Source organism: Cervus elaphus, chromosome X (genome assembly GCF_910594005.1).
Source record: "Cervus elaphus chromosome X, mCerEla1.1, whole genome shotgun sequence".
In the NCBI taxonomy this organism is placed as follows: domain Eukaryota; kingdom Metazoa; phylum Chordata; class Mammalia; order Artiodactyla; family Cervidae; genus Cervus; species Cervus elaphus.
The window spans coordinates 74,325,729-74,349,344 of record NC_057848.1 but is presented as its reverse complement, the minus strand read 5'-3'; the positions used below and the strand labels follow the sequence as shown (position 1 = coordinate 74,349,344).

The following is a 23,616-nucleotide window of genomic DNA, read 5'->3' as shown; positions in this document are numbered from 1 at the left end:
GTGATTCTGGTCACATATATGGCAGCTGCCAGATAGTCAGTGGACGCTCGGAAAAGCCCCGTGGCCTCAGTTCTTCTCCTGTGAAGCCAGCCGGTTTGAGGAGCCCACGTGTTGGGCTGCACTATTCGCCTGAGGGATGGGATGCAGCTGCCAGGGCCTGGCGGTCATGGCCTCTGTGATGTCGGGACAGGAATCTGTCACAGTGTTGCCCCAAGAGTGTCCTCCACTCTCCACTGTAGGAAGGGGTCGGCTACTTTGTGGTCCAGGGCTTGTCTGAGAATGTGCACCTCAATAGGATGTGGGATACCTAATCAGCCAAATAGGATGTTTCACAAATAAAACTAAGAAACTTTGCTACTTAGACCATAGTGGACCACAATGTTAGTAGCTCAGTCGTGTCGGACTGTTTGCCCCTCCATGGACTGTAGTCTTCCGATCTCCTCTGTCCATGGAATTCTCCAGGCAAGAATACTGGAGTGGGTTGCCATGCCCTTCTTCAGGTGATCTCCCTGACCCATGAATCGATCCCATGTCTCCCACAGTGTAAGCGGAATCTTCATCATTTGAGCTCCTGGGCAAGCCCCATTTCCATAGAAAACCTGTTAAATTTGGGTATGAAGGAGTGTTCCAACAGGACCCAAGCTGCTCCAGGAAATAGAAGCAAGAGCCACTCTTTGCCTCTTCCCTAGCTGGTCTTCCATCCAAAACAGTACTTTCCTTTCTTGCAGCCCCAACTAAGGTCAAGTCCTTGATTACAATGGCCAATTACAATCAAGATAATTGAAAGCTATTTAAGACCGTGGGTTCTGGATCTCCGGGACCAGGAAAGAAAGGGTAGTTCCATGCATTTCTTGGGCACCGCTTCAAGGGAGTGCGACCAAAGTTCTGCAGGATTCCTAGCAGATGTGGGGTAGAAAACACCTCCTTTGCCCCTGTGATCAACAGCAATGCGACAAGAGTCAGGACCCCTTCCTTCCTGCCCCAGAAAGAGATCTGTCTGGGCTTTGTCCGAGATGCAAAAGGCCACCTTACAGCCATGATCCATTTCAGAATTTGCCATCTCCCCGAAGAAACACTGTCTGCAAGTCTGAGGGCTGCTACCAGCCTGCCTCACCTCGACCACCTCCTACAGAAGGAACCCAGGGTCCTAAAGCCCCAAACCACCTTGGCTCAGGCACTGAAACTCGAGTGCTCCTCCTGGAGCTCCACCGCCCTACCTCGTGTTGCCTTGTTCAGTGCCACTATGGGAGGTCTCTCCACCTTCCTTGTGTGACTGCGGCTCCTAGAACTTTGCTCTAGGTGCGGGGGTGTCCTGCTTCTCCTAGTGTCCCCACTCCTAACACCGCCATTCCTGGAGAAGATACTCTGTAAAGGTCTTCAGAATATATGAGCTAGTGAACAGGGGCCTCAGATTTATTGCCAGCTGCTTCCTTAAATAACCCAGACAAACCCAAATAAAGATAATTTAGTTTTTGAGAATGACACACAAGAAGGACAGATGGATGAATTCATTGCAATTACTTTTATCGCATAATTCTTGCCGCATCAATATTAGTGCTTCCCTGGTGGCTCAGACGGTAAAGTGTCTGTCTACATTGGGAGACCCGTGTTCCATCCCTGGGTCATGATGATCCCCTGGAGAAAGAAATGACAGCCCACCCAAGTACTCTTGCCTGGAAAATCCCATGGACTGAGGAGCCTTGTTGGCCACAGTCCATGGGGTCGCGAAGAGTCGGACAGGACTGAGCGACTCCACCACTCCACCACAAGCTCACATTTCCGAAACGGATCTAATTCCATTTCCACTGTGTCCCATTCAGGGTCACAAAACAAAATGGAAGAGTTTCCAATCGCTCACAAAACAGCAAAACTCTTGTTCTTGAACTGTGTAAGCACAAACACATATTGATCAACCTCATTCTCCAAGCTAAGACACTGAACTTTATTTAGCCTTTTGCAAAAACAATCAAAGCTTGAAGATTTTCTAAGGAAAACAGATGAATCTCCATGTCATTGTAGAGAACAGGAGCCCACAGATGCTGTGCACTGGTTCCCCCAACTGGCCCGGGCCCTCACTTCTGAGAAGGTGACTACTCCCTCTTCAATCACAGAGGGAAGGATTACCCTGGCTGCTGCTCTGGCTCAGGCCCCCTATTCCTCCTCCCTCGCAGCCTCTGCAGACAGGAGTGGGGAGGCCCTCAAAGCCCTCTGTTAGACCCTGAGCACAGACACCGTGACTTGCCACTTGCTGGTCTCCACATAGGCCAGGGCGCCCCACAGGAACTCATAGCGAGCAGGGTGGCTGTCAGGCACCTGCTGGTATTCCAGGTATCCCTCCCGCAGCCACACTTGGGTCAGCAGCTCCCTGAGCTCCCCAAAGAGACAGGGCTCACTCCCAACACACACCCCCGTCCTGCTGAGTACTCCCAAGACTGCTTCCTCAGGGGTCAGGTCTTCACTCTGCATGATCAGGTTGAGGAGCAGCACCAGGATGCCAGCCTTGGGCAGGGTCTGCCCACTGCTCAGCATCACATTGCAGATGAGGCCCAGGGTAGGGACCATGATGTAGATGTGCTCCCTGGGGTCCAACTGCTTTACCTCCAGGCCAACGACAACCTGTAGGCACTCTGCAGCTTGACTGAAGACCACTAGGACATGCTCCTGGTTATTCCTGAGGACCTTCTTCAGCATTTCCGCCTGGGATGTCAGATGTTTGGCCAGATACTACAGGAGCAAGAACTTCATCAAGTTAGCCACTATCTCATTCAGAGCTTCATGAGGCAAGGCCTCCACAAGGGTGGAGCAGGAGACTGTGGGGGAGGAGGCTGAGGGTGATACAGCCTCCCCCGCTCAGCCCCAGAGAGCTGCACTTCCACAGGACCCTGGCCACACCTGGGTCCTGAAGGTCTTCCTCGAGCTTGCTCAGCTCAGTCATCTTGACCATGAGCGTGATGCCTGGGATCAAACTACAGAGTGAGGCAGGAGTGAGGCATGGGGGCAAATGGGACAGATGAGGACCATGGGCCTGGATGGTGGATAGACGGGCTGTGAATGGCCTCACCTGAGAACCGCACCCTGGTTGGCCACAGGCCACTTGCAGGTCTCCTCTTGAAAAGTGCTCTCAGACCACACAGGGACATGCCTCTGGAGTGGCCAGTCCCCTGGCTACCTGAAGAAGGAAGTGAGGTGGCTCCCCAGGGTGTGGTCAGCACAGCCCGAGATTTCTGGGACTGACAAGGTAAGGGGATTAGGCCCTTGTGGGGTCCCCTCTGTTCTGGGATGGGCAGCACTTGGTGTCCACTCAGGGCACCCTCATCACCTTGACTCCTGGAATTGCCTGGACCTCCTCTGTTCACTGACCTCAGGACACGGGCCTCAGATGTCTGCCTTCGCCTACTGCTTCCTACAGCTCCTGTGAGAAATGGAGGGGCACCTCAGTGGTATCCCGTGGCACAGCCCTTAGCATTCTCTGACAGTACAAGGGGTGCACACTGTGAGGGTCCCTCAGTTGTGTGGTGAGAGGTCCCTTCAGAGCTCCCCTTTAGTGCTTACATTTCCCCTGGCACAACCTGGTCCCTCCCCTCTGGGGGCCTGGAGGGAAACGCAGAACAAGACCCGCGACTGGAAAGAAAGCGCTGAGGGGCCCCACATGCGGCTGCACCTGCCCAAGGTCTCCTGTGGGGCCTAGGCCAGGGAGGTGTTCGGTCCTCAGCTCCTCCTCATGTCCTGCCTTCCCTCCCAGCACTGACCACAGGGGCGGGGGTCTGCTCAGTCCTCCATTGCGGTTGAGGAGTCCAGCCTCTGCCAACCGGAAGCCTTCGGCTGTTCCTGAAATACCTCACCTCGCGAGGTCCCTAAGCCAGAGTTCAAGAAACTGCTCACCCCACTCTGCACCCTCCAAGACCCCCTTGCAAGGGCCAAGATCCCTCCCTGTTGGGGTCTAACTGCCTTAGTCCTGCCTTGCATGGGGTCTAGACTCCACACAAGACCTGCAAGTGTCCCATCCGCCATTTGGAGTTTCCCCTGCTTTCAAGAGGTCCCCAGTCTCTCTGCCAGGGTTATCAGGCAATGCGGCACGAGGTTACCCTGCCCAGGGACTACCAGGGTTCCCTCTGTTCTGAGATCTGGCTATTCTCAGTCCTCCCTCAGGGTCCTCACCTTGATTTCCAGGAGGACCTAGTCTCTGTCCTCTCCCCACCATAGTCCCTGCTCCTCACACCAAGTCCCCAGCCTCACAGAGCTGGATGTCAGGAACTCAGGACAGACCTAGTGTGTTCTTCTCACCCCGAGGGCTCCCAGGGCCGATGGCAGCGGCAGGGATCTGTGGGGTTCCATCCCTCTTATCTTGGGATCCCTAGAGTTTTCACTTGGGGTCCCTTCAGCCTTCCCTCAGAGACCTCAACTTATCTCCAGGTACGACTTCAGATTCTCTCCTTTCCCCTACTAACGCCCCAAACCTCATACCAGGAGCCCAGTCTTTCTGATATGCGGATGTCACTAAGTCATCTCTCTATACTAGGACACCAGGCTGAAATCTGGATATTAGGAAGTCAGCCCCCTATCCCAGGTCCCCAGTCTCTCTGAGACCCAGTCAGGAAATCCAGCATACGTTCATCCACCCAATGTCCTCCCAGAGCCCACTCTGCTCTGGGGTCCAGGGTCCCCTCTGTCCTTCCTCAAGTGTCCTCACCTTGACTCTCAAAAGAAAGAAGATCTTTCTCACTGCCCATCTGACGCCCTGACACTTCTAACAATTGCCTAATGTTTCTGAGATACAGATGCGGAAGTCAGAAGAGGCTGCCAAGCGCTCATCCCACCACCAGGGTGGCCCAGGGCTGACAGTAGGGTCAGGAATCTGTGGGGTTCCTTAATCCTTCCTAAGGAATCTCATCTAGAGCCCTGGCATTCTGGGGATGCCCCTTGTGTTGACCAGAGGCGGGACCCTCACATCAAGTCTCAGGGCTCACAGAGGGTGGATGAGCACATGCTGCATTTCCTGACATCTGGGTCTCAGAGAAACTGGGGACCTGGGAAAGGGGGTGTAGCCTCAGGTGAGCAGAGGGAAGATCCCCAGCTCCTCCAGGGTTTCAATTTGAGGACACTGACGGACGACTGAGTGGACCCTGGACCCAAATCAGAGGAGACCTCAGAAAAGCCTGGAGCTGCTGTTGGTCCTTGGCTGAACTGGGATACGGTGAGCCCGAAGTGCATGGTCTCACTTCCTGACATCCGGGTCTCTGAGTGGGGACGTCACATATGGGGCGGGGCCTCGGGGGCCCGATTCCCAGGTCCTGCAGGGTTGAAGACCTTGAGGACCCTGAAGAGGGACTAGAGGACCCTGAACCCGTAATCAGAGGGGACCTCAGAGAAGCGAATCTCTGTTGGCAGTCCAGGGCAACCGTGGGGGCAGGATGAGTGCCACAGGCATGAGCTGTCTTCCTGACATCCGGGTCTTCAAGAGACTGGGGTCCTGCTATAAGGGGCGGGGCTTCAGTTGCGGAGAGGCGAGAATCCAGGTCGTGCGCGGAGGCAAGGTGAGGTTCCTGAAGGAGGACTGCGGGCACCCTGAGTGAGGACTGATGGAACCCCACAGATCCCCATCCCTGTAGTCGTCCCTGGGAGCCCTTGGGGTGAGAAGAGCACAGTAGGTCTGTCTGACTTCCTCACATGCGGGTCTCCGAGGGACTGGAGGCCTTGGGAAAGCGGCGGGGTGTCAAAATGGCAGAGGCGACAAACGCGAGTCCTGCCTGGAGTCCAGGCTCCATGCGAGGAAGGATTGAGGCGGTTCGACGCCAAGCTGGAGGGATCTTGGCCCTTGCAAGAGGGTCTTGGAGGGCCCAGAGTGGGGTGAGCAGGGTGAGCAGTTTCTTGACCGCTGGCTTAGGGAACTCGGGAGGTGAGGTTTTACGGGCAGAGGTGGAGGCTTCAGGTTGGCAGAGGCTGGACTCCCCAACCCCAAGGTTGGACTGAGCAAACCCCCGCCCCTGTGGCGAGTGCTTGGAGGCCAGGCAGGACGTGAGGAGGAGCTGAGGACCGAGCATCTCCCCAGCCTAGGACCCGCGCCAGGCCCTGAACAGGTGCGGCCGCATGTGGGGCCCCTCAGTGCTTTCTGTTCAGGCTTGTGTCTTGTTTTGAGTTTCCTTCTACTCCTCCAAAGGGGACCGTCGAGGTCATGCCAGGGGAAAGGTGAGCATTACAAGGTAGCCACAACACAACTGGGTGTAATCCGAGTGTGCGTCCCCACCTAGCAGCACAGAAGGCCCAGGGCTGTGCCACAGTATAGCCCTTAGATGTCACCTCCATTTCTCTCACAGGAGCTCCAGGAACCGGGAGGCGAAGGCAGAGGTCTGAAGCCTGTGTCCTGAGTTCAGACAGGCAGTATCAGGAGTCAAGGTGAGAGGGTGACCTGAAGTGAACCAGAGGCTCCCTATCCCAGAACATAGCGGGGGCCCAGAAGGCCCCAATTCCTCACACTGTTTTGGACCCGGAAATCTCAGGCTGTACTGACCACACCCTGGGGAGCCACCTTCCTTCCTCCTTCGGGTAGCCAGGGGACTGGCCTCCCAGGAGGAGCTCTCCTGTGAGGTCGGAGAGAACCCCTCAAGGGGAGAGCTGTAAGTGGCCTGTGTCGTACCATCCAGGATGCATTTCTTAGCCCAGGTTGCTCACACCTCCTCTCTCCCAGAGGCCCTTGGTCCCCATCTGTACCTCTGCCTCAGTTCCGTGTCTTGTTTCACCTCAGGCATTGTGCTCGTGGTTGAGATGAGTGAGCTCAGCAAACCCGAGGAAGACCTTCAGGACCCAGGCGAGGCCCAGGGCCCTATCGAGGTGCCGCTCTTGGAGGCTGAGGTGGGGGAGTCCGCATCCCACTTGGCCTCCTACTACCCAGCATCCTCCTCTGCTCCTATGGAGGCCTTGCCCCAGGAAATTCTGGATAGGATGATAGGTAAACTGATGAAGTTCCTGCTCCTCAAGTATCGAGCCAAGGAGCTGACCTCCCAGGCGGAAATGCTGAATAAGGTCCTCAGGGATAACCAGGAGCACTTCCCGGTGGTCTTCAGGGAAGTCTCAGTGTGCCTGCAGCTGGTCTTTGGCGTGGACGTGAAAGAGGTGGACCCAGCGGAGCACATCTACATCTTGGTCCCCATCCTGGGCCTCACTTGCGATGAGATGCTGAGCGATGGGGTGGGCCTGCCCAAGGCCGGCTTCCTGGTGCTGGTCCTCAGCATGATCATGCGGTTTGGAGACCCGGCCCCTGAGGAGGCGGTCTGGGGAGCACTCAGAAGGATGGGGGTGTATGTTGGGAGTGAGCAGTGTGTCTTTGGGGAGCTCAGGGAGCTTCTGACCCAAGTGTGGGTGCGGGAAGGATACCTGCGGTACCAGCAGGTGCCTGACAGCCACCCTGTTTGCTATGAGTTCCTGTGGGGTCCCCGGGCCTATGTGGAGACCAGCAAGTGGCAAGTCATGGCATTTATGTGCAGGGTCAACCAAAGGGCTTTGAGGACCTTCCCATTCCTGTCTGCATAAGATGCGAGGGAAGAGGGATAGGGGGCCTGAGACAGAGCAGCAGCCAGGTTGTTCCTTCTCTCTGTGGTTAAAGAGGGGGTAGTCAGCTTTCTAAACTGTGAGGGCCCGGGCTAGTTGGGGGAACCAGTTTGTAGCATCTTTTGGTTCCTGTTCTCTATGATGACGAGGGGATTCATCTCTGTTTTCTTTAGAAACTTTTCAAAGTTTGGTTTCAGAGTAGGCTAAAGAAACTTCAATATCTTAGCTTTGTGAATGATATTGATCCGAGTGTATCTGATGTTACACAGTTCAAAAACAAGAGTTTTTGTAAGAGAGATGGGAAAGTCTTCCATTTTGTTTTGTGGTCCTGAACAGAATGCAATGGAATCGAAATTAGAAATGTTTTGAAAATGTGAACTTCTGTAGCAATAGTATTGTATGGAGAAGAGTTAGATACTAAAAGTAATCATAGTCAATTCATGCTTATGGCCTTCTTGTCTGTCATTCACAATAACTAAATGATCTCAGTTAATTGAATTTTCCTGGGTTATTAAAGAAAGTAGCAGACAATCTGAGAGCCCTGCTCATTGGCTCAGTTATTCCAAAGACGTGTACAGATTCTCTGCTCCGTGAAAGGCCATGTTAACAGTGGGGACACTAGGAGTAGCAGGACACCCCCACACTTACAGCAATGGTCGAGGAGCCACAGTCACCTGAGGTCTGTCTTGGGGGTGAGGGGAATCTCTGAAACGCATCATTGCTGTGAGGTGTCCTTTTGCTTCTTGGATAAACCCCAGAGAGATCTCTTTCTAGGGCAGGCAGGAAGGGGTCCAGGCTCTTGCCCCATAGCTGTTGACCACAGGGATGAAATAGGTGTGTTCTGTCCACCATCTGCTAGGAATCCTAGAGAAATGTGAATCTTGCTCTTTGATATATGCCCAGTAATCCCTGTACTAGCCCTCCTGTCTCTGCCTTGGGAAGCTGATTAACAAGTACATTGAAATAACAGTTTCTTTGGTCATCTGGACTTTATGATTTTCACTTGTGCGCATGCTCTAGATTTCATTTCGATGAAATGAGTGAAGAGAAGCTGCAAAAGTGGACAGGACCTGCTGTGTGACTAGAATCCTGGGATCTTTGAGTGAGCTGTGCCCAGCTGGAGACACTGCTCTCCACCCCGAAACACACACAGACACTGAAATTGATATACATTCTCCAGGAGGAAAACACAGAACAGCAATTCTGAGTGGTTTTCTATTCCATTTCTAATTAAGCTGCCAATTCTCTGAGGTGTCCTGAAAACCAAACAGTTTCCAGAGGGGAGAGGGACAGAGTCTGAGATCCGAATAGCATGAGAAATAGGTACTAGCCAGTAAAGATGCAACATCTGCAGCATCCCTGGGTTCGGGTGGGTTCAGAAGTGTGGAGGCAACAGAGACCCAGGTTAAGGCTGTGCCTGGCAGCAAAAGGCAGGAGCGACTTCCGGGCTTAAGGAGGTGGTGAGGTCACTGCAGTGGGGGTGTGGATGGGTGCAGGGGGCTAAAGGGGCAGCTATCCATGCTGAGTGCCAGAGAAAAAGGGGAACAGGTGATGTGATTCTGGTCACATATATGGCAGCTGCCAGATAGTCAGTGGACGCTCGGAAAAGCCCCGTGGCCTCAGTTCTTCTCCTGTGAAGCCAGCCGGTTTGAGGAGCCCACGTGTTGGGCTGCACTATTCGCCTGAGGGATGGGATGCAGCTGCCAGGGCCTGGCGGTCATGGCCTCTGTGATGTCGGGACAGGAATCTGTCACAGTGTTGCCCCAAGAGTGTCCTCCACTCTCCACTGTAGGAAGGGGTCGGCTACTTTGTGGTCCAGGGCTTGTCTGAGAATGTGCACCTCAATAGGATGTGGGATACCTAATCAGCCAAATAGGATGTTTCACAAATAAAACTAAGAAACTTTGCTACTTAGACCATAGTGGACCACAATGTTAGTAGCTCAGTCGTGTCGGACTGTTTGCCCCTCCATGGACTGTAGTCTTCCGATCTCCTCTGTCCATGGAATTCTCCAGGCAAGAATACTGGAGTGGGTTGCCATGCCCTTCTTCAGGTGATCTCCCTGACCCATGAATCGATCCCATGTCTCCCACAGTGTAAGCGGAATCTTCATCATTTGAGCTCCTGGGCAAGCCCCATTTCCATAGAAAACCTGTTAAATTTGGGTATGAAGGAGTGTTCCAACAGGACCCAAGCTGCTCCAGGAAATAGAAGCAAGAGCCACTCTTTGCCTCTTCCCTAGCTGGTCTTCCATCCAAAACAGTACTTTCCTTTCTTGCAGCCCCAACTAAGGTCAAGTCCTTGATTACAATGGCCAATTACAATCAAGATAATTGAAAGCTATTTAAGACCGTGGGTTCTGGATCTCCGGGACCAGGAAAGAAAGGGTAGTTCCATGCATTTCTTGGGCACCACTTCAAGGGAGTGCGACCAAAGTTCTGCAGGATTCCTAGCAGATGTGGGGTAGAAAACACCTCCTTTGCCCCTGTGATCAACAGCAATGCGACAAGAGTCAGGACCCCTTCCTTCCTGCCCCAGAAAGAGATCTGTCTGGGCTTTGTCCGAGATGCAAAAGGCCACCTTACAGCCATGATCCATTTCAGAATTTGCCATCTCCCCGAAGAAACACTGTCTGCAAGTCTGAGGGCTGCTACCAGCCTGCCTCACTTCGACCACCTCCTACAGAAGGAACCCAGGGTCCTAAAGCCCCAAACCACCTTGGCTCAGGCACTGAAACTCGAGTGCTCCTCCTGGAGCTCCATCGCCCTACCTCGTGTTGCCTTGTTCAGTGCCACTATGGGAGGTCTCTCCACCTTCCTTGTGTGACTGCGGCTCCTAGAACTTTGCTCTAGGTGCGGGGGTGTCCTGCTTCTCCTAGTGTCCCCACTCCTAACACCGCCATTCCTGGAGAAGATACTCTGTAAAGGTCTTCAGAATATATGAGCTAGTGAACAGGGGCCTCAGATTTATTGCCAGCTGCTTCCTTAAATAACCCAGACAAACCCAAATAAAGATAATTTAGTTTTTGAGAATGACACACAAGAAGGACAGATGGATGAATTCATTGCAATTACTTTTATCGCATAATTCTTGCCGCATCAATATTAGTGCTTCCCTGGTGGCTCAGACGGTAAAGTGTCTGTCTACATTGGGAGACCCGTGTTCCATCCCTGGGTCATGATGATCCCCTGGAGAAAGAAATGACAGCCCACCCAAGTACTCTTGCCTGGAAAATCCCATGGACTGAGGAGCCTTGTTGGCCACAGTCCATGGGGTCGCGAAGAGTCGGACAGGACTGAGCGACTCCACCACTCCACCACAAGCTCACATTTCCGAAACGGATCTAATTCCATTTCCACTGTGTCCCATTCAGGGTCACAAAACAAAATGGAAGAGTTTCCAATCGCTCACAAAACAGCAAAACTCTTGTTCTTGAACTGTGTAAGCACAAACACATATTGATCAACCTCATTCTCCAAGCTAAGACACTGAACTTTATTTAGCCTTTTGCAAAAACAATCAAAGCTTGAAGATTTTCTAAGGAAAACAGATGAATCTCCATGTCATTGTAGAGAACAGGAGCCCACAGATGCTGTGCACTGGTTCCCCCAACTGGCCCGGGCCCTCACTTCTGAGAAGGTGACTACTCCCTCTTCAATCACAGAGGGAAGGATTACCCTGGCTGCTGCTCTGGCTCAGGCCCCCTATTCCTCCTCCCTCGCAGCCTCTGCAGACAGGAGTGGGGAGGCCCTCAAAGCCCTCTGTTAGACCCTGAGCACAGACACCGTGACTTGCCACTTGCTGGTCTCCACATAGGCCAGGGCGCCCCACAGGAACTCATAGCGAGCAGGGTGGCTGTCAGGCACCTGCTGGTATTCCAGGTATCCCTCCCGCAGCCACACTTGGGTCAGCAGCTCCCTGAGCTCCCCAAAGAGACAGGGCTCACTCCCAACACACACCCCCGTCCTGCTGAGTACTCCCAAGACTGCTTCCTCAGGGGTCAGGTCTTCACTCTGCATGATCAGGTTGAGGACCAGCACCAGGATGCCAGCCTTGGGCAGGGTCTGCCCACTGCTCAGCATCACATTGCAGGTGAGGCCCAGGGTAGGGACCATGATGTAGATGTGCTCCCTGGGGTCCAACTGCTTTACCTCCAGGCCAACGACAACCTGTAGGCACTCTGCAGCTTGACTGAAGACCACTAGGACATGCTCCTGGTTATTCCTGAGGACCTTCTTCAGCATTTCCGCCTGGGATGTCAGATGTTTGGCCAGATACTACAGGAGCAAGAACTTCATCAAGTTAGCCACTATCTCATTCAGAGCTTCATGAGGCAAGGCCTCCACAAGGGTGGAGCAGGAGACTGTGGGGGAGGAGGCTGAGGGTGATACAGCCTCCCCCGCTCAGCCCCAGAGAGCTGCACTTCCACAGGACCCTGGCCACACCTGGGTCCTGAAGGTCTTCCTCGAGCTTGCTCAGCTCAGTCATCTTGACCATGAGCGTGATGCCTGGGATCAAACTACAGAGTGAGGCAGGAGTGAGGCATGGGGGCAAATGGGACAGATGAGGACCATGGGCCTGGATGGTGGATAGACGGGCTGTGAATGGCCTCACCTGAGAACCGCACCCTGGTTGGCCACAGGCCACTTGCAGGTCTCCTCTTGAAAAGTGCTCTCAGACCACACAGGGACATGCCTCTGGAGTGGCCAGTCCCCTGGCTACCTGAAGAAGGAAGTGAGGTGGCTCCCCAGGGTGTGGTCAGCACAGCCCGAGATTTCTGGGACTGACAAGGTAAGGGGATTAGGCCCTTGTGGGGTCCCCTCTGTTCTGGGATGGGCAGCACTTGGTGTCCACTCAGGGCACCCTCATCACCTTGACTCCTGGCATTGCCTGGACCTCCTCTGTTCACTGACCTCAGGACACGGGCCTCAGATGTCTGCCTTCGCCTACTGCTTCCTACAGCTCCTGTGAGAAATGGAGGGGCACCTCAGTGGTATCCCGTGGCACAGCCCTTAGCATTCTCTGACAGTACAAGGGGTGCACACTGTGAGGGTCCCTCAGTTGTGTGGTGAGAGGTCCCTTCAGAGCTCCCCTTTAGTGCTTACATTTCCCCTGGCACAACCTGGTCCCTCCCCTCTGGGGGCCTGGAGGGAAACGCAGAACAAGACCCGAGACTGGAAAGAAAGCGCTGAGGGGCCCCACATGCGGCCGCACCTGCCCAAGGTCTCCTGTGGGGCCTAGGCCAGGGAGGTGTTCGGTCCTCAGCTCCTCCTCATGTCCTGCCTTCCCTCCCAGCACTGACCACAGGGGCGGGGGTCTGCTCAGTCCTCCATTGCGGTTGAGGAGTCCAGCCTCTGCCAACCGGAAGCCTTCGGCTGTTCCTGAAATACCTCACCTCGCGAGGTCCCTAAGCCAGAGTTCAAGAAACTGCTCACCCCACTCTGCACCCTCCAAGACCCCCTTGCAAGGGCCAAGATCCCTCCCTGTTGGGGTCTAACTGCCTTAGTCCTGCCTTGCATGGGGTCTAGACTCCACACAAGACCTGCAAGTGTCCCATCCGCCATTTGGAGTTTCCCCTGCTTTCAAGAGGTCCCCAGTCTCTCTGCCAGGGTTATCAGGCAATGCGGCACGAGGTTACCCTGCCCAGGGACTACCAGGGTTCCCTCTGTTCTGAGATCTGGCTATTCTCAGTCCTCCCTCAGGGTCCTCACCTTGATTTCCAGGAGGACCTAGTCTCTGTCCTCTCCCCACCATAGTCCCTGCTCCTCACACCAAGTCCCCAGCCTCACAGAGCTGGATGTCAGGAACTCAGGACAGACCTAGTGTGTTCTTCTCACCCCGAGGGCTCCCAGGGCCGATGGCAGCGGCAGGGATCTGTGGGGTTCCATCCCTCTTATCTTGGGATCCCTAGAGTTTTCACTTGGGGTCCCTTCAGCCTTCCCTCAGAGACCTCAACTTATCTCCAGGTACGACTTCAGATTCTCTCCTTTCCCCTACTAACGCCCCAAACCTCATACCAGGAGCCCAGTCTTTCTGATATGCGGATGTCACTAAGTCATCTCTCTATACTAGGACACCAGGCTGAAATCTGGATATTAGGAAGTCAGCCCCCTATCCCAGGTCCCCAGTCTCTCTGAGACCCAGTCAGGAAATCCAGCATACGTTCATCCACCCAATGTCCTCCCAGAGCCCACTCTGCTCTGGGGTCCAGGGTCCCCTCTGTCCTTCCTCAGTGTCCTCACCTTGACTCTCAAAAGAAAGAAGATCTTTCTCACTGCCCATCTGACGCCCTGACGCTTCTAACAATTGCCTAATGTTTCTGAGATACAGATGCGGAAGTCAGAAGAGGCTGCCAAGCGCTCATCCCACCACCAGGGTGGCCCAGGGCTGACAGTAGGGTCAGGAATCTGTGGGGTTCCTTAATCCTTCCTAAGGAATCTCATCTAGAGCCCTGGCATTCTGGGGATGCCCCTTGTGTTGACCAGAGGCGGGACCCTCACATCAAGTCTCAGGGCTCACAGAGGGTGGATGAGCACATGCTGCATTTCCTGACATCTGGGTCTCAGAGAAACTGGGGACCTGGGAAAGGGGGTGTAGCCTCAGGTGAGCAGAGGGAAGATCCCCAGCTCCTCCAGGGTTTCAATTTGAGGACACTGACGGACGACTGAGTGGACCCTGGACCCAAATCAGAGGAGACCTCAGAAAAGCCTGGAGCTGCTGTTGGTCCTTGGCCGAACTGGGATACGATGAGCCCGAAGTGCATGGTCTCACTTCCTGACATCCGGGTCTCTGAGTGGGGACGTCACATATGGGGCGGGGCCTCGGGGGCCCGATTCCCAGGTCCTGCAGGGTTGAAGACCTTGAGGACCCTGAAGAGGGACTAGAGGACCCTGAACCCGTAATCAGAGGGGACCTCAGAGAAGCGAATCTCTGTTGGCAGTCCAGGGCAACCGTGGGGGCAGGATGAGTGCCACAGGCATGAGCTGTCTTCCTGACATCCGGGTCTTCAAGAGACTGGGGTCCTGCTATAAGGGGCGGGGCTTCAGTTGCGGAGAGGCGAGAATCCAGGTCGTGCGCGGAGGCAAGGTGAGGTTCCTGAAGGAGGACTGCGGGCACCCTGAGTGAGGACTGATGGAACCCCACAGATCCCCATCCCTGTAGTCGTCCCTGGGAGCCCTTGGGGTGAGAAGAGCACAGTAGGTCTGTCTGACTTCCTCACATGCGGGTCTCCGAGGGACTGGAGGCCTTGGGAAAGCGGCGGGGTGTCAAAATGGCAGAGGCGACAAACGCGAGTCCTGCCTGGAGTCCAGGCTCCATGCGAGGAAGGATTGAGGCGGTTCGACGCCAAGCTGGAGGGATCTTGGCCCTTGCAAGAGGGTCTTGGAGGGCCCAGAGTGGGGTGAGCAGGGTGAGCAGTTTCTTGACCGCTGGCTTAGGGAACTCGGGAGGTGAGGTTTTACGGGCAGAGGTGGAGGCTTCAGGTTGGCAGAGGCTGGACTCCCCAACCCCAAGGTTGGACTGAGCAAACCCCCGCCCCTGTGGCGAGTGCTTGGAGGCCAGGCAGGACGTGAGGAGGAGCTGAGGACCGAGCATCTCCCCAGCCTAGGACCCGCGCCAGGCCCTGAACAGGTGCGGCCGCATGTGGGGCCCCTCAGTGCTTTCTGTTCAGGCTTGTGTCTTGTTTTGAGTTTCCTTCTACTCCTCCAAAGGGGACCGTCGAGGTCATGCCAGGGGAAAGGTGAGCATTACAAGGTAGCCACAACACAACTGGGTGTAATCCGAGTGTGCGTCCCCACCTAGCAGCACAGAAGGCCCAGGGCTGTGCCACAGTATAGCCCTTAGATGTCACCTCCATTTCTCTCACAGGAGCTCCAGGAACCGGGAGGCGAAGGCAGAGGTCTGAAGCCTGTGTCCTGAGTTCAGACAGGCAGTATCAGGAGTCAAGGTGAGAGGGTGACCTGAAGTGAACCAGAGGCTCCCTATCCCAGAACATAGCGGGGGCCCAGAAGGCCCCAATTCCTCACACTGTTTTGGACCCGGAAATCTCAGGCTGTACTGACCACACCCTGGGGAGCCACCTTCCTTCCTCCTTCGGGTAGCCAGGGGACTGGCCTCCCAGGAGGAGCTCTCCTGTGAGGTCGGAGAGAACCCCTCAAGGGGAGAGCTGTAAGTGGCCTGTGTCGTACCATCCAGGATGCATTTCTTAGCCCAGGTTGCTCACACCTCCTCTCTCCCAGAGGCCCTTGGTCCCCATCTGTACCTCTGCCTCAGTTCCGTGTCTTGTTTCACCTCAGGCATTGTGCTCGTGGTTGAGATGAGTGAGCTCAGCAAACCCGAGGAAGACCTTCAGGACCCAGGCGAGGCCCAGGGCCCTATCGAGGTGCCGCTCTTGGAGGCTGAGGTGGGGGAGTCCGCATCCCACTTGGCCTCCTACTACCCAGCATCCTCCTCTGCTCCTATGGAGGCCTTGCCCCAGGAAATTCTGGATAGGATGATAGGTAAACTGATGAAGTTCCTGCTCCTCAAGTATCGAGCCAAGGAGCTGACCTCCCAGGCGGAAATGCTGAATAAGGTCCTCAGGGATAACCAGGAGCACTTCCCGGTGGTCTTCAGGGAAGTCTCAGTGTGCCTGCAGCTGGTCTTTGGCGTGGACGTGAAAGAGGTGGACCCAGCGGAGCACATCTACATCTTGGTCCCCATCCTGGGCCTCACTTGCGATGAGATGCTGAGCGATGGGGTGGGCCTGCCCAAGGCCGGCTTCCTGGTGCTGGTCCTCAGCATGATCATGCGGTTTGGAGACCCGGCCCCTGAGGAGGCGGTCTGGGGAGCACTCAGAAGGATGGGGGTGTATGTTGGGAGTGAGCAGTGTGTCTTTGGGGAGCTCAGGGAGCTTCTGACCCAAGTGTGGGTGCGGGAAGGATACCTGCGGTACCAGCAGGTGCCTGACAGCCACCCTGTTTGCTATGAGTTCCTGTGGGGTCCCCGGGCCTATGTGGAGACCAGCAAGTGGCAAGTCATGGCATTTATGTGCAGGGTCAACCAAAGGGCTTTGAGGACCTTCCCATTCCTGTCTGCATAAGATGCGAGGGAAGAGGGATAGGGGGCCTGAGACAGAGCAGCAGCCAGGTTGTTCCTTCTCTCTGTGGTTAAAGAGGGGGTAGTCAGCTTTCTAAACTGTGAGGGCCCGGGCTAGTTGGGGGAACCAGTTTGTAGCATCTTTTGGTTCCTGTTCTCTATGATGACGAGGGGATTCATCTCTGTTTTCTTTAGAAACTTTTCAAAGTTTGGTTTCAGAGTAGGCTAAAGAAACTTCAATATCTTAGCTTTGTGAATGATATTGATCCGAGTGTATCTGATGTTACACAGTTCAAAAACAAGAGTTTTTGTAAGAGAGATGGGAAAGTCTTCCATTTTGTTTTGTGGTCCTGAACAGAATGCAATGGAATCGAAATTAGAAATGTTTTGAAAATGTGAACTTCTGTAGCAATAGTATTGTATGGAGAAGAGTTAGATACTAAAAGTAATCATAGTCAATTCATGCTTATGGCCTTCTTGTCTGTCATTCACAATAACTAAATGATCTCAGTTAATTGAATTTTCCTGGGTTATTAAAGAAAGTAGCAGACAATCTGAGAGCCCTGCTCATTGGCTCAGTTATTCCAAAGACGTGTACAGATTCTCTGCTCCGTGAAAGGCCATGTTAACAGTGGGGACACTAGGAGTAGCAGGACACCCCCACACTTACAGCAATGGTCGAGGAGCCACAGTCACATGAGGTCTGTCTTGGGGGTGAGGGGAATCTCTGAAACGCATCATTGCTGTGAGGTGTCCTTTTGCTTCTTGGATAAACCCCAGAGAGATCTCTTTCTAGGGCAGGCAGGAAGGGGTCCAGGCTCTTGCCCCATAGCTGTTGACCACAGGGATGAAATAGGTGTGTTCTGTCCACCATCTGCTAGGAATCCTAGAGAAATGTGAATCTTGCTCTTTGATATATGCCCAGTAATCCCTGTACTAGCCCTCCTGTCTCTGCCTTGGGAAGCTGATTAACAAGTACATTGAAATAACAGTTTCTTTGGTCATCTGGACTTTATGATTTTCACTTGTGCGCATGCTCTAGATTTCATTTCGATGAAATGAGTGAAGAGAAGCTGCAAAAGTGGACAGGACCTGCTGTGTGACTAGAATCCTGGGATCTTTGAGTGAGCTGTGCCCAGCTGGAGACACTGCTCTCCACCCCGAAACACACACAGACACTGAAATTGATATACATTCTCCAGGAGGAAAACACAGAACAGCAATTCTGAGTGGTTTTCTATTCCATTTCTAATTAAGCTGCCAATTCTCTGAGGTGTCCTGAAAACCAAACAGTTTCCAGAGGGGAGAGGGACAGAGTCTGAGATCCGAATAGCATGAGAAATAGGTACTAGCCAGTAAAGATGCAACATCTGCAGCATCCCTGGGTTCGGGTGGGTTCAGAAGTGTGGAGGCAACAGAGACCCAGGTTAAGGCTGTGCCTGGCAGCAAAAGGCAGGAGCGACTTCCGGGCTTAAGGAGGTGGTGAGGTCACTGCAGTGGGGGTGTGGATGGGTGCAGGGGGCTAAAGGGGCAGCTATCCATGCTGAGTGCCAGAGAAAAAGGGGAACAGGTGATGTGATTCTGGTCACATATATGGCAGCTGCCAGATAGTCAGTGGACGCTCGGAAAAGCCCCGTGGCCTCAGTTCTTCTCCTGTGAAGCCAGCCGGTTTGAGGAGCCCACGTGTTGGGCTGCACTATTCGCCTGAGGGATGGGATGCAGCTGCCAGGGCCTGGCGGTCATGGCCTCTGTGATGTCGGGACAGGAATCTGTCACAGTGTTGCCCCAAGAGTGTCCTCCACTCTCCACTGTAGGAAGGGGTCGGCTACTTTGTGGTCCAGGGCTTGTCTGAGAATGTGCACCTCAATAGGATGTGGGATACCTAATCAGCCAAATAGGATGTTTCACAAATAAAACTAAGAAACTTTGCTACTTAGACCATAGTGGACCACAATGTTAGTAGCTCAGTCGTGTCGGACTGTTTGCCCCTCCATGGACTGTAGTCTTCCGATCTCCTCTGTCCATGGAATTCTCCAGGCAAGAATACTGGAGTGGGTTGCCATGCCCTTCTTCAGGTGATCTCCCTGACCCATGAATCGATTCCATGTCTCCCACAGTGTAAGCGGAATCTTCATCATTTGAGCTCCTGGGCAAGCCCCATTTCCATAGAAAACCTGTTAAATTTGGGTATGAAGGAGTGTTCCAACAGGACCCAAGCTGCTCCAGGAAATAGAAGCAAGAGCCACTCTTTGCCTCTTCCCTAGCTGGTCTTCCATCCAAAACAGTACTTTCCTTTCTTGCAGCCCCAACTAAGGTCAAGTCCTTGATTACAATGGCCAATTACAATCAAGATAATTGAAAGCTATTTAAGACCGTGGGTTCTGGATCTCCGGGACCAGGAAAGAAAGGGTAGTTCCATGCATTTCTTGGGCACCACTTCAAGGGAGTGCGACCAAAGTTCTGCAGGATTCCTAGCAGATGTGGGGTAGAAAACACCTCCTTTGCCCCTGTGATCAACAGCAATGCGACAAGAGTCAGGACCCCTTCCTTCCTGCCCCAGAAAGAGATCTGTCTGGGCTTTGTCCGAGATGCAAAAGGCCACCTTACAGCCATGATCCATTTCAGAATTTGCCATCTCCCCGAAGAAACACTGTCTGCAAGTCTGAGGGCTGCTACCAGCCTGCCTCACCTCGACCACCTCCTACAGAAGGAACCCAGGGTCCTAAAGCCCCAAACCACCTTGGCTCAGGCACTGAAACTCGAGTGCTCCTCCTGGAGCTCCACCGCCCTACCTCGTGTTGCCTTGTTCAGTGCCACTATGGGAGGTCTCTCCACCTTCCTTGTGTGACTGCGGCTCCTAGAACTTTGCTCTAGGTGCGGGGGTGTCCTGCTTCTCCTAGTGTCCCCACTCCTAACACCGCCATTCCTGGAGAAGATACTCTGTAAAGGTCTTCAGAATATATGAGCTAGTGAACAGGGGCCTCAGATTTATTGCCAGCTGCTTCCTTAAATAACCCAGACAAACCCAAATAAAGATAATTTAGTTTTTGAGAATGACACACAAGAAGGACAGATGGATGAATTCATTGCAATTACTTTTATCGCATAATTCTTGCCGCATCAATATTAGTGCTTCCCTGGTGGCTCAGACGGTAAAGTGTCTGTCTACATTGGGAGACCCGTGTTCCATCCCTGGGTCATGATGATCCCCTGGAGAAAGAAATGACAGCCCACCCAAGTACTCTTGCCTGGAAAATCCCATGGACTGAGGAGCCTTGTTGGCCACAGTCCATGGGGTCGCGAAGAGTCGGACAGGACTGAGCGACTCCACCACTCCACCACAAGCTCACATTTCCGAAACGGATCTAATTCCATTTCCACTGTGTCCCATTCAGGGTCACAAAACAAAATGGAAGAGTTTCCAATCTCTCACAAAACAGCAAAACTCTTGTTCTTGAACTGTGTAAGCACAAACACATATTGATCAACCTCATTCTCCAATCTAAGACACTGAACTTTATTTAGCCTTTTGCAAAAACAATCAAAGCTTGAAGATTTTCTAAGGAAAACAGATGAATCTCCATGTCATTGTAGAGAACAGGAGCCCACAGATGCTGTGCACTGGTTCCCCCAACTGGCCCGGGCCCTCACTTCTGAGAAGGTGACTACTCCCTCTTCAATCACAGAGGGAAGGATTACCCTGGCTGCTGCTCTGGCTCAGGCCCCCTATTCCTCCTCCCTCGCAGCCTCTGCAGACAGGAGTGGGGAGGCCCTCAAAGCCCTCTGTTAGACCCTGAGCACAGACACCGTGACTTGCCACTTGCTGGTCTCCACATAGGCCAGGGCGCCCCACAGGAACTCATAGCGAGCAGGGTGGCTGTCAGGCACCTGCTGGTATTCCAGGTATCCCTCCCGCAGCCACACTTGGGTCAGCAGCTCCCTGAGCTCCCCAAAGAGACAGGGCTCACTCCCAACACACACCCCCGTCCTGCTGAGTACTCCCAAGACTGCTTCCTCAGGGGTCAGGTCTTCACTCTGCATGATCAGGTTGAGGACCAGCACCAGGATGCCAGCCTTGGGCAGGGTCTGCCCACTGCTCAGCATCACATTGCAGGTGAGGCCCAGGGTAGGGACCATGATGTAGATGTGCTCCCTGGGGTCCAACTGCTTTACCTCCAGGCCAACGACAACCTGTAGGCACTCTGCAGCTTGACTGAAGACCACTAGGACATGCTCCTGGTTATTCCTGAGGACCTTCTTCAGCATTTCCGCCTGGGATGTCAGATGTTTGGCCAGATACTACAGGAGCAAGAACTTCATCAAGTTAGCCACTATCTCATTCAGAGCTTCATGGGGCAAGGCCTCCACAAGGGTGGAGCAGGAGACTGTGGGGGAGGAGGCTGAGGGTGATACAGCCTCCCCCGCTCAGCCCCAGAGAGCTGCACTTCCACAGGACCCTGGCCACACCTGGGTCCTGAAGGTCTTCCTCGAGCTTGCTCAGCTCAGTCATCTTGACCATGAGCGTGATGCCTGGGATCAAACTACAGAGTGAGGCAGGAGTGAGGCATGGGGGCAAATGGGACAGATGAGGACCATGGGCCTGGATGGTGGATAGACGGGCTGTGAATGGCCTCACCTGAGAACCGCACCCTGGTTGGCCACAGGCCACTTGCAGGTCTCCTCTTGAAAAGTGCTCTCAGACCACACAGGGACATGCCTCTGGAGTGGCCAGTCCCCTGGCTACCTGAAGAAGGAAGTGAGGTGGCTCCCCAGGGTGTGGTCAGCACAGCCCGAGATTTCTGGGACTGACAAGGTAAGGGGATTAGGCCCTTGTGGGGTCCCCTCTGTTCTGGGATGGGCAGCACTTGGTGTCCACTCAGGGCACCCTCATCACCTTGACTCCTGGCATTGCCTGGACCTCCTCTGTTCACTGACCTCAGGACACGGGCCTCAGATGTCTGCCTTCGCCTACTGCTTCCTACAGCTCCTGTGAGAAATGGAGGGGCACCTCAGTGGTATCCCGTGGCACAGCCCTTAGCATTCTCTGACAGTACAAGGGGTGCACACTGTGAGGGTCCCTCAGTTGTGTGGTGAGAGGTCCCTTCAGAGCTCCCCTTTAGTGCTTACATTTCCCCTGGCACAACCTGGTCCCTCCCCTCTGGGGGCCTGGAGGGAAACGCAGAACAAGACCCGAGACTGGAAAGAAAGCGCTGAGGGGCCCCACATGCGGCCGCACCTGCCCAAGGTCTCCTGTGGGGCCTAGGCCAGGGAGGTGTTCGGTCCTCAGCTCCTCCTCATGTCCTGCCTTCCCTCCCAGCACTGACCACAGGGGCGGGGGTCTGCTCAGTCCTCCATTGCGGTTGAGGAGTCCAGCCTCTGCCAACCGGAAGCCTTCGGCTGTTCCTGAAATACCTCACCTCGCGAGGTCCCTAAGCCAGAGTTCAAGAAACTGCTCACCCCACTCTGCACCCTCCAAGACCCCCTTGCAAGGGCCAAGATCCCTCCCTGTTGGGGTCTAACTGCCTTAGTCCTGCCTTGCATGGGGTCTAGACTCCACACAAGACCTGCAAGTGTCCCATCCGCCATTTGGAGTTTCCCCTGCTTTCAAGAGGTCCCCAGTCTCTCTGCCAGGGTTATCAGGCAATGCGGCACGAGGTTACCCTGCCCAGGGACTACCAGGGTTCCCTCTGTTCTGAGATCTGGCTATTCTCAGTCCTCCCTCAGGGTCCTCACCTTGATTTCCAGGAGGACCTAGTCTCTGTCCTCTCCCCACCATAGTCCCTGCTCCTCACACCAAGTCCCCAGCCTCACAGAGCTGGATGTCAGGAACTCAGGACAGACCTAGTGTGTTCTTCTCACCCCGAGGGCTCCCAGGGCCGATGGCAGCGGCAGGGATCTGTGGGGTTCCATCCCTCTTATCTTGGGATCCCTAGAGTTTTCACTTGGGGTCCCTTCAGCCTTCCCTCAGAGACCTCAACTTATCTCCAGGTACGACTTCAGATTCTCTCCTTTCCCCTACTAACGCCCCAAACCTCATACCAGGAGCCCAGTCTTTCTGATATGCGGATGTCACTAAGTCATCTCTCTATACTAGGACACCAGGCTGAAATCTGGATATTAGGAAGTCAGCCCCCTATCCCAGGTCCCCAGTCTCTCTGAGACCCAGTCAGGAAATCCAGCATACGTTCATCCACCCAATGTCCTCCCAGAGCCCACTCTGCTCTGGGGTCCAGGGTCCCCTCTGTCCTTCCTCAGTGTCCTCACCTTGACTCTCAAAAGAAAGAAGATCTTTCTCACTGCCCATCTGACGCCCTGACGCTTCTAACAATTGCCTAATGTTTCTGAGATACAGATGCGGAAGTCAGAAGAGGCTGCCAAGCGCTCATCCCACCACCAGGGTGGCCCAGGGCTGACAGTAGGGTCAGGAATCTGTGGGGTTCCTTAATCCTTCCTAAGGAATCTCATCTAGAGCCCTGGCATTCTGGGGATGCCCCTTGTGTTGACCAGAGGCGGGACCCTCACATCAAGTCTCAGGGCTCACAGAGGGTGGATGAGCACATGCTGCATTTCCTGACATCTGGGTCTCAGAGAAACTGGGGACCTGGGAAAGGGGGTGTAGCCTCAGGTGAGCAGAGGGAAGATCCCCAGCTCCTCCAGGGTTTCAATTTGAGGACACTGACGGACGACTGAGTGGACCCTGGACCCAAATCAGAGGAGACCTCAGAAAAGCCTGGAGCTGCTGTTGGTCCTTGGCCGAACTGGGATACGATGAGCCCGAAGTGCATGGTCTCACTTCCTGACATCCGGGTCTCTGAGTGGGGACGTCACATATGGGGCGGGGCCTCGGGGGCCCGATTCCCAGGTCCTGCAGGGTTGAAGACCTTGAGGACCCTGAAGAGGGACTAGAGGACCCTGAACCCGTAATCAGAGGGGACCTCAGAGAAGCGAATCTCTGTTGGCAGTCCAGGGCAACCGTGGGGGCAGGATGAGTGCCAC

General features: G+C 54.2%; 3 protein-coding genes and 1 pseudogene across 3 annotated transcripts in view; all 4 read left to right on the top strand.

The window, feature by feature from the left end:
- LOC122689847 (melanoma-associated antigen 10-like) overlaps positions 1-23,616 on the top strand; it is a 596,047-nt gene that overhangs the window by 12,812 nt on the left and 559,619 nt on the right. The window lies entirely within an intron of this gene.
- LOC122689845 overlaps positions 1-23,616 on the top strand; it is a 587,451-nt pseudogene that overhangs the window by 65,618 nt on the left and 498,217 nt on the right.
- Positions 6,763-7,671, top strand: LOC122689860 (melanoma-associated antigen 8-like). Its single transcript, XM_043896640.1, has one exon. It carries the CDS (start codon positions 6,763-6,765, stop codon positions 7,525-7,527), a length of 765 nt encoding a protein of 254 aa, XP_043752575.1. The 3' UTR covers positions 7,528-7,671.
- LOC122689859 (melanoma-associated antigen 8-like) lies at positions 15,860-16,768 on the top strand. Its single transcript, XM_043896639.1, has one exon. The coding sequence runs from the start codon at positions 15,860-15,862 to the stop codon at positions 16,622-16,624; it is 765 nt and encodes a 254-aa protein (XP_043752574.1). The 3' UTR covers positions 16,625-16,768.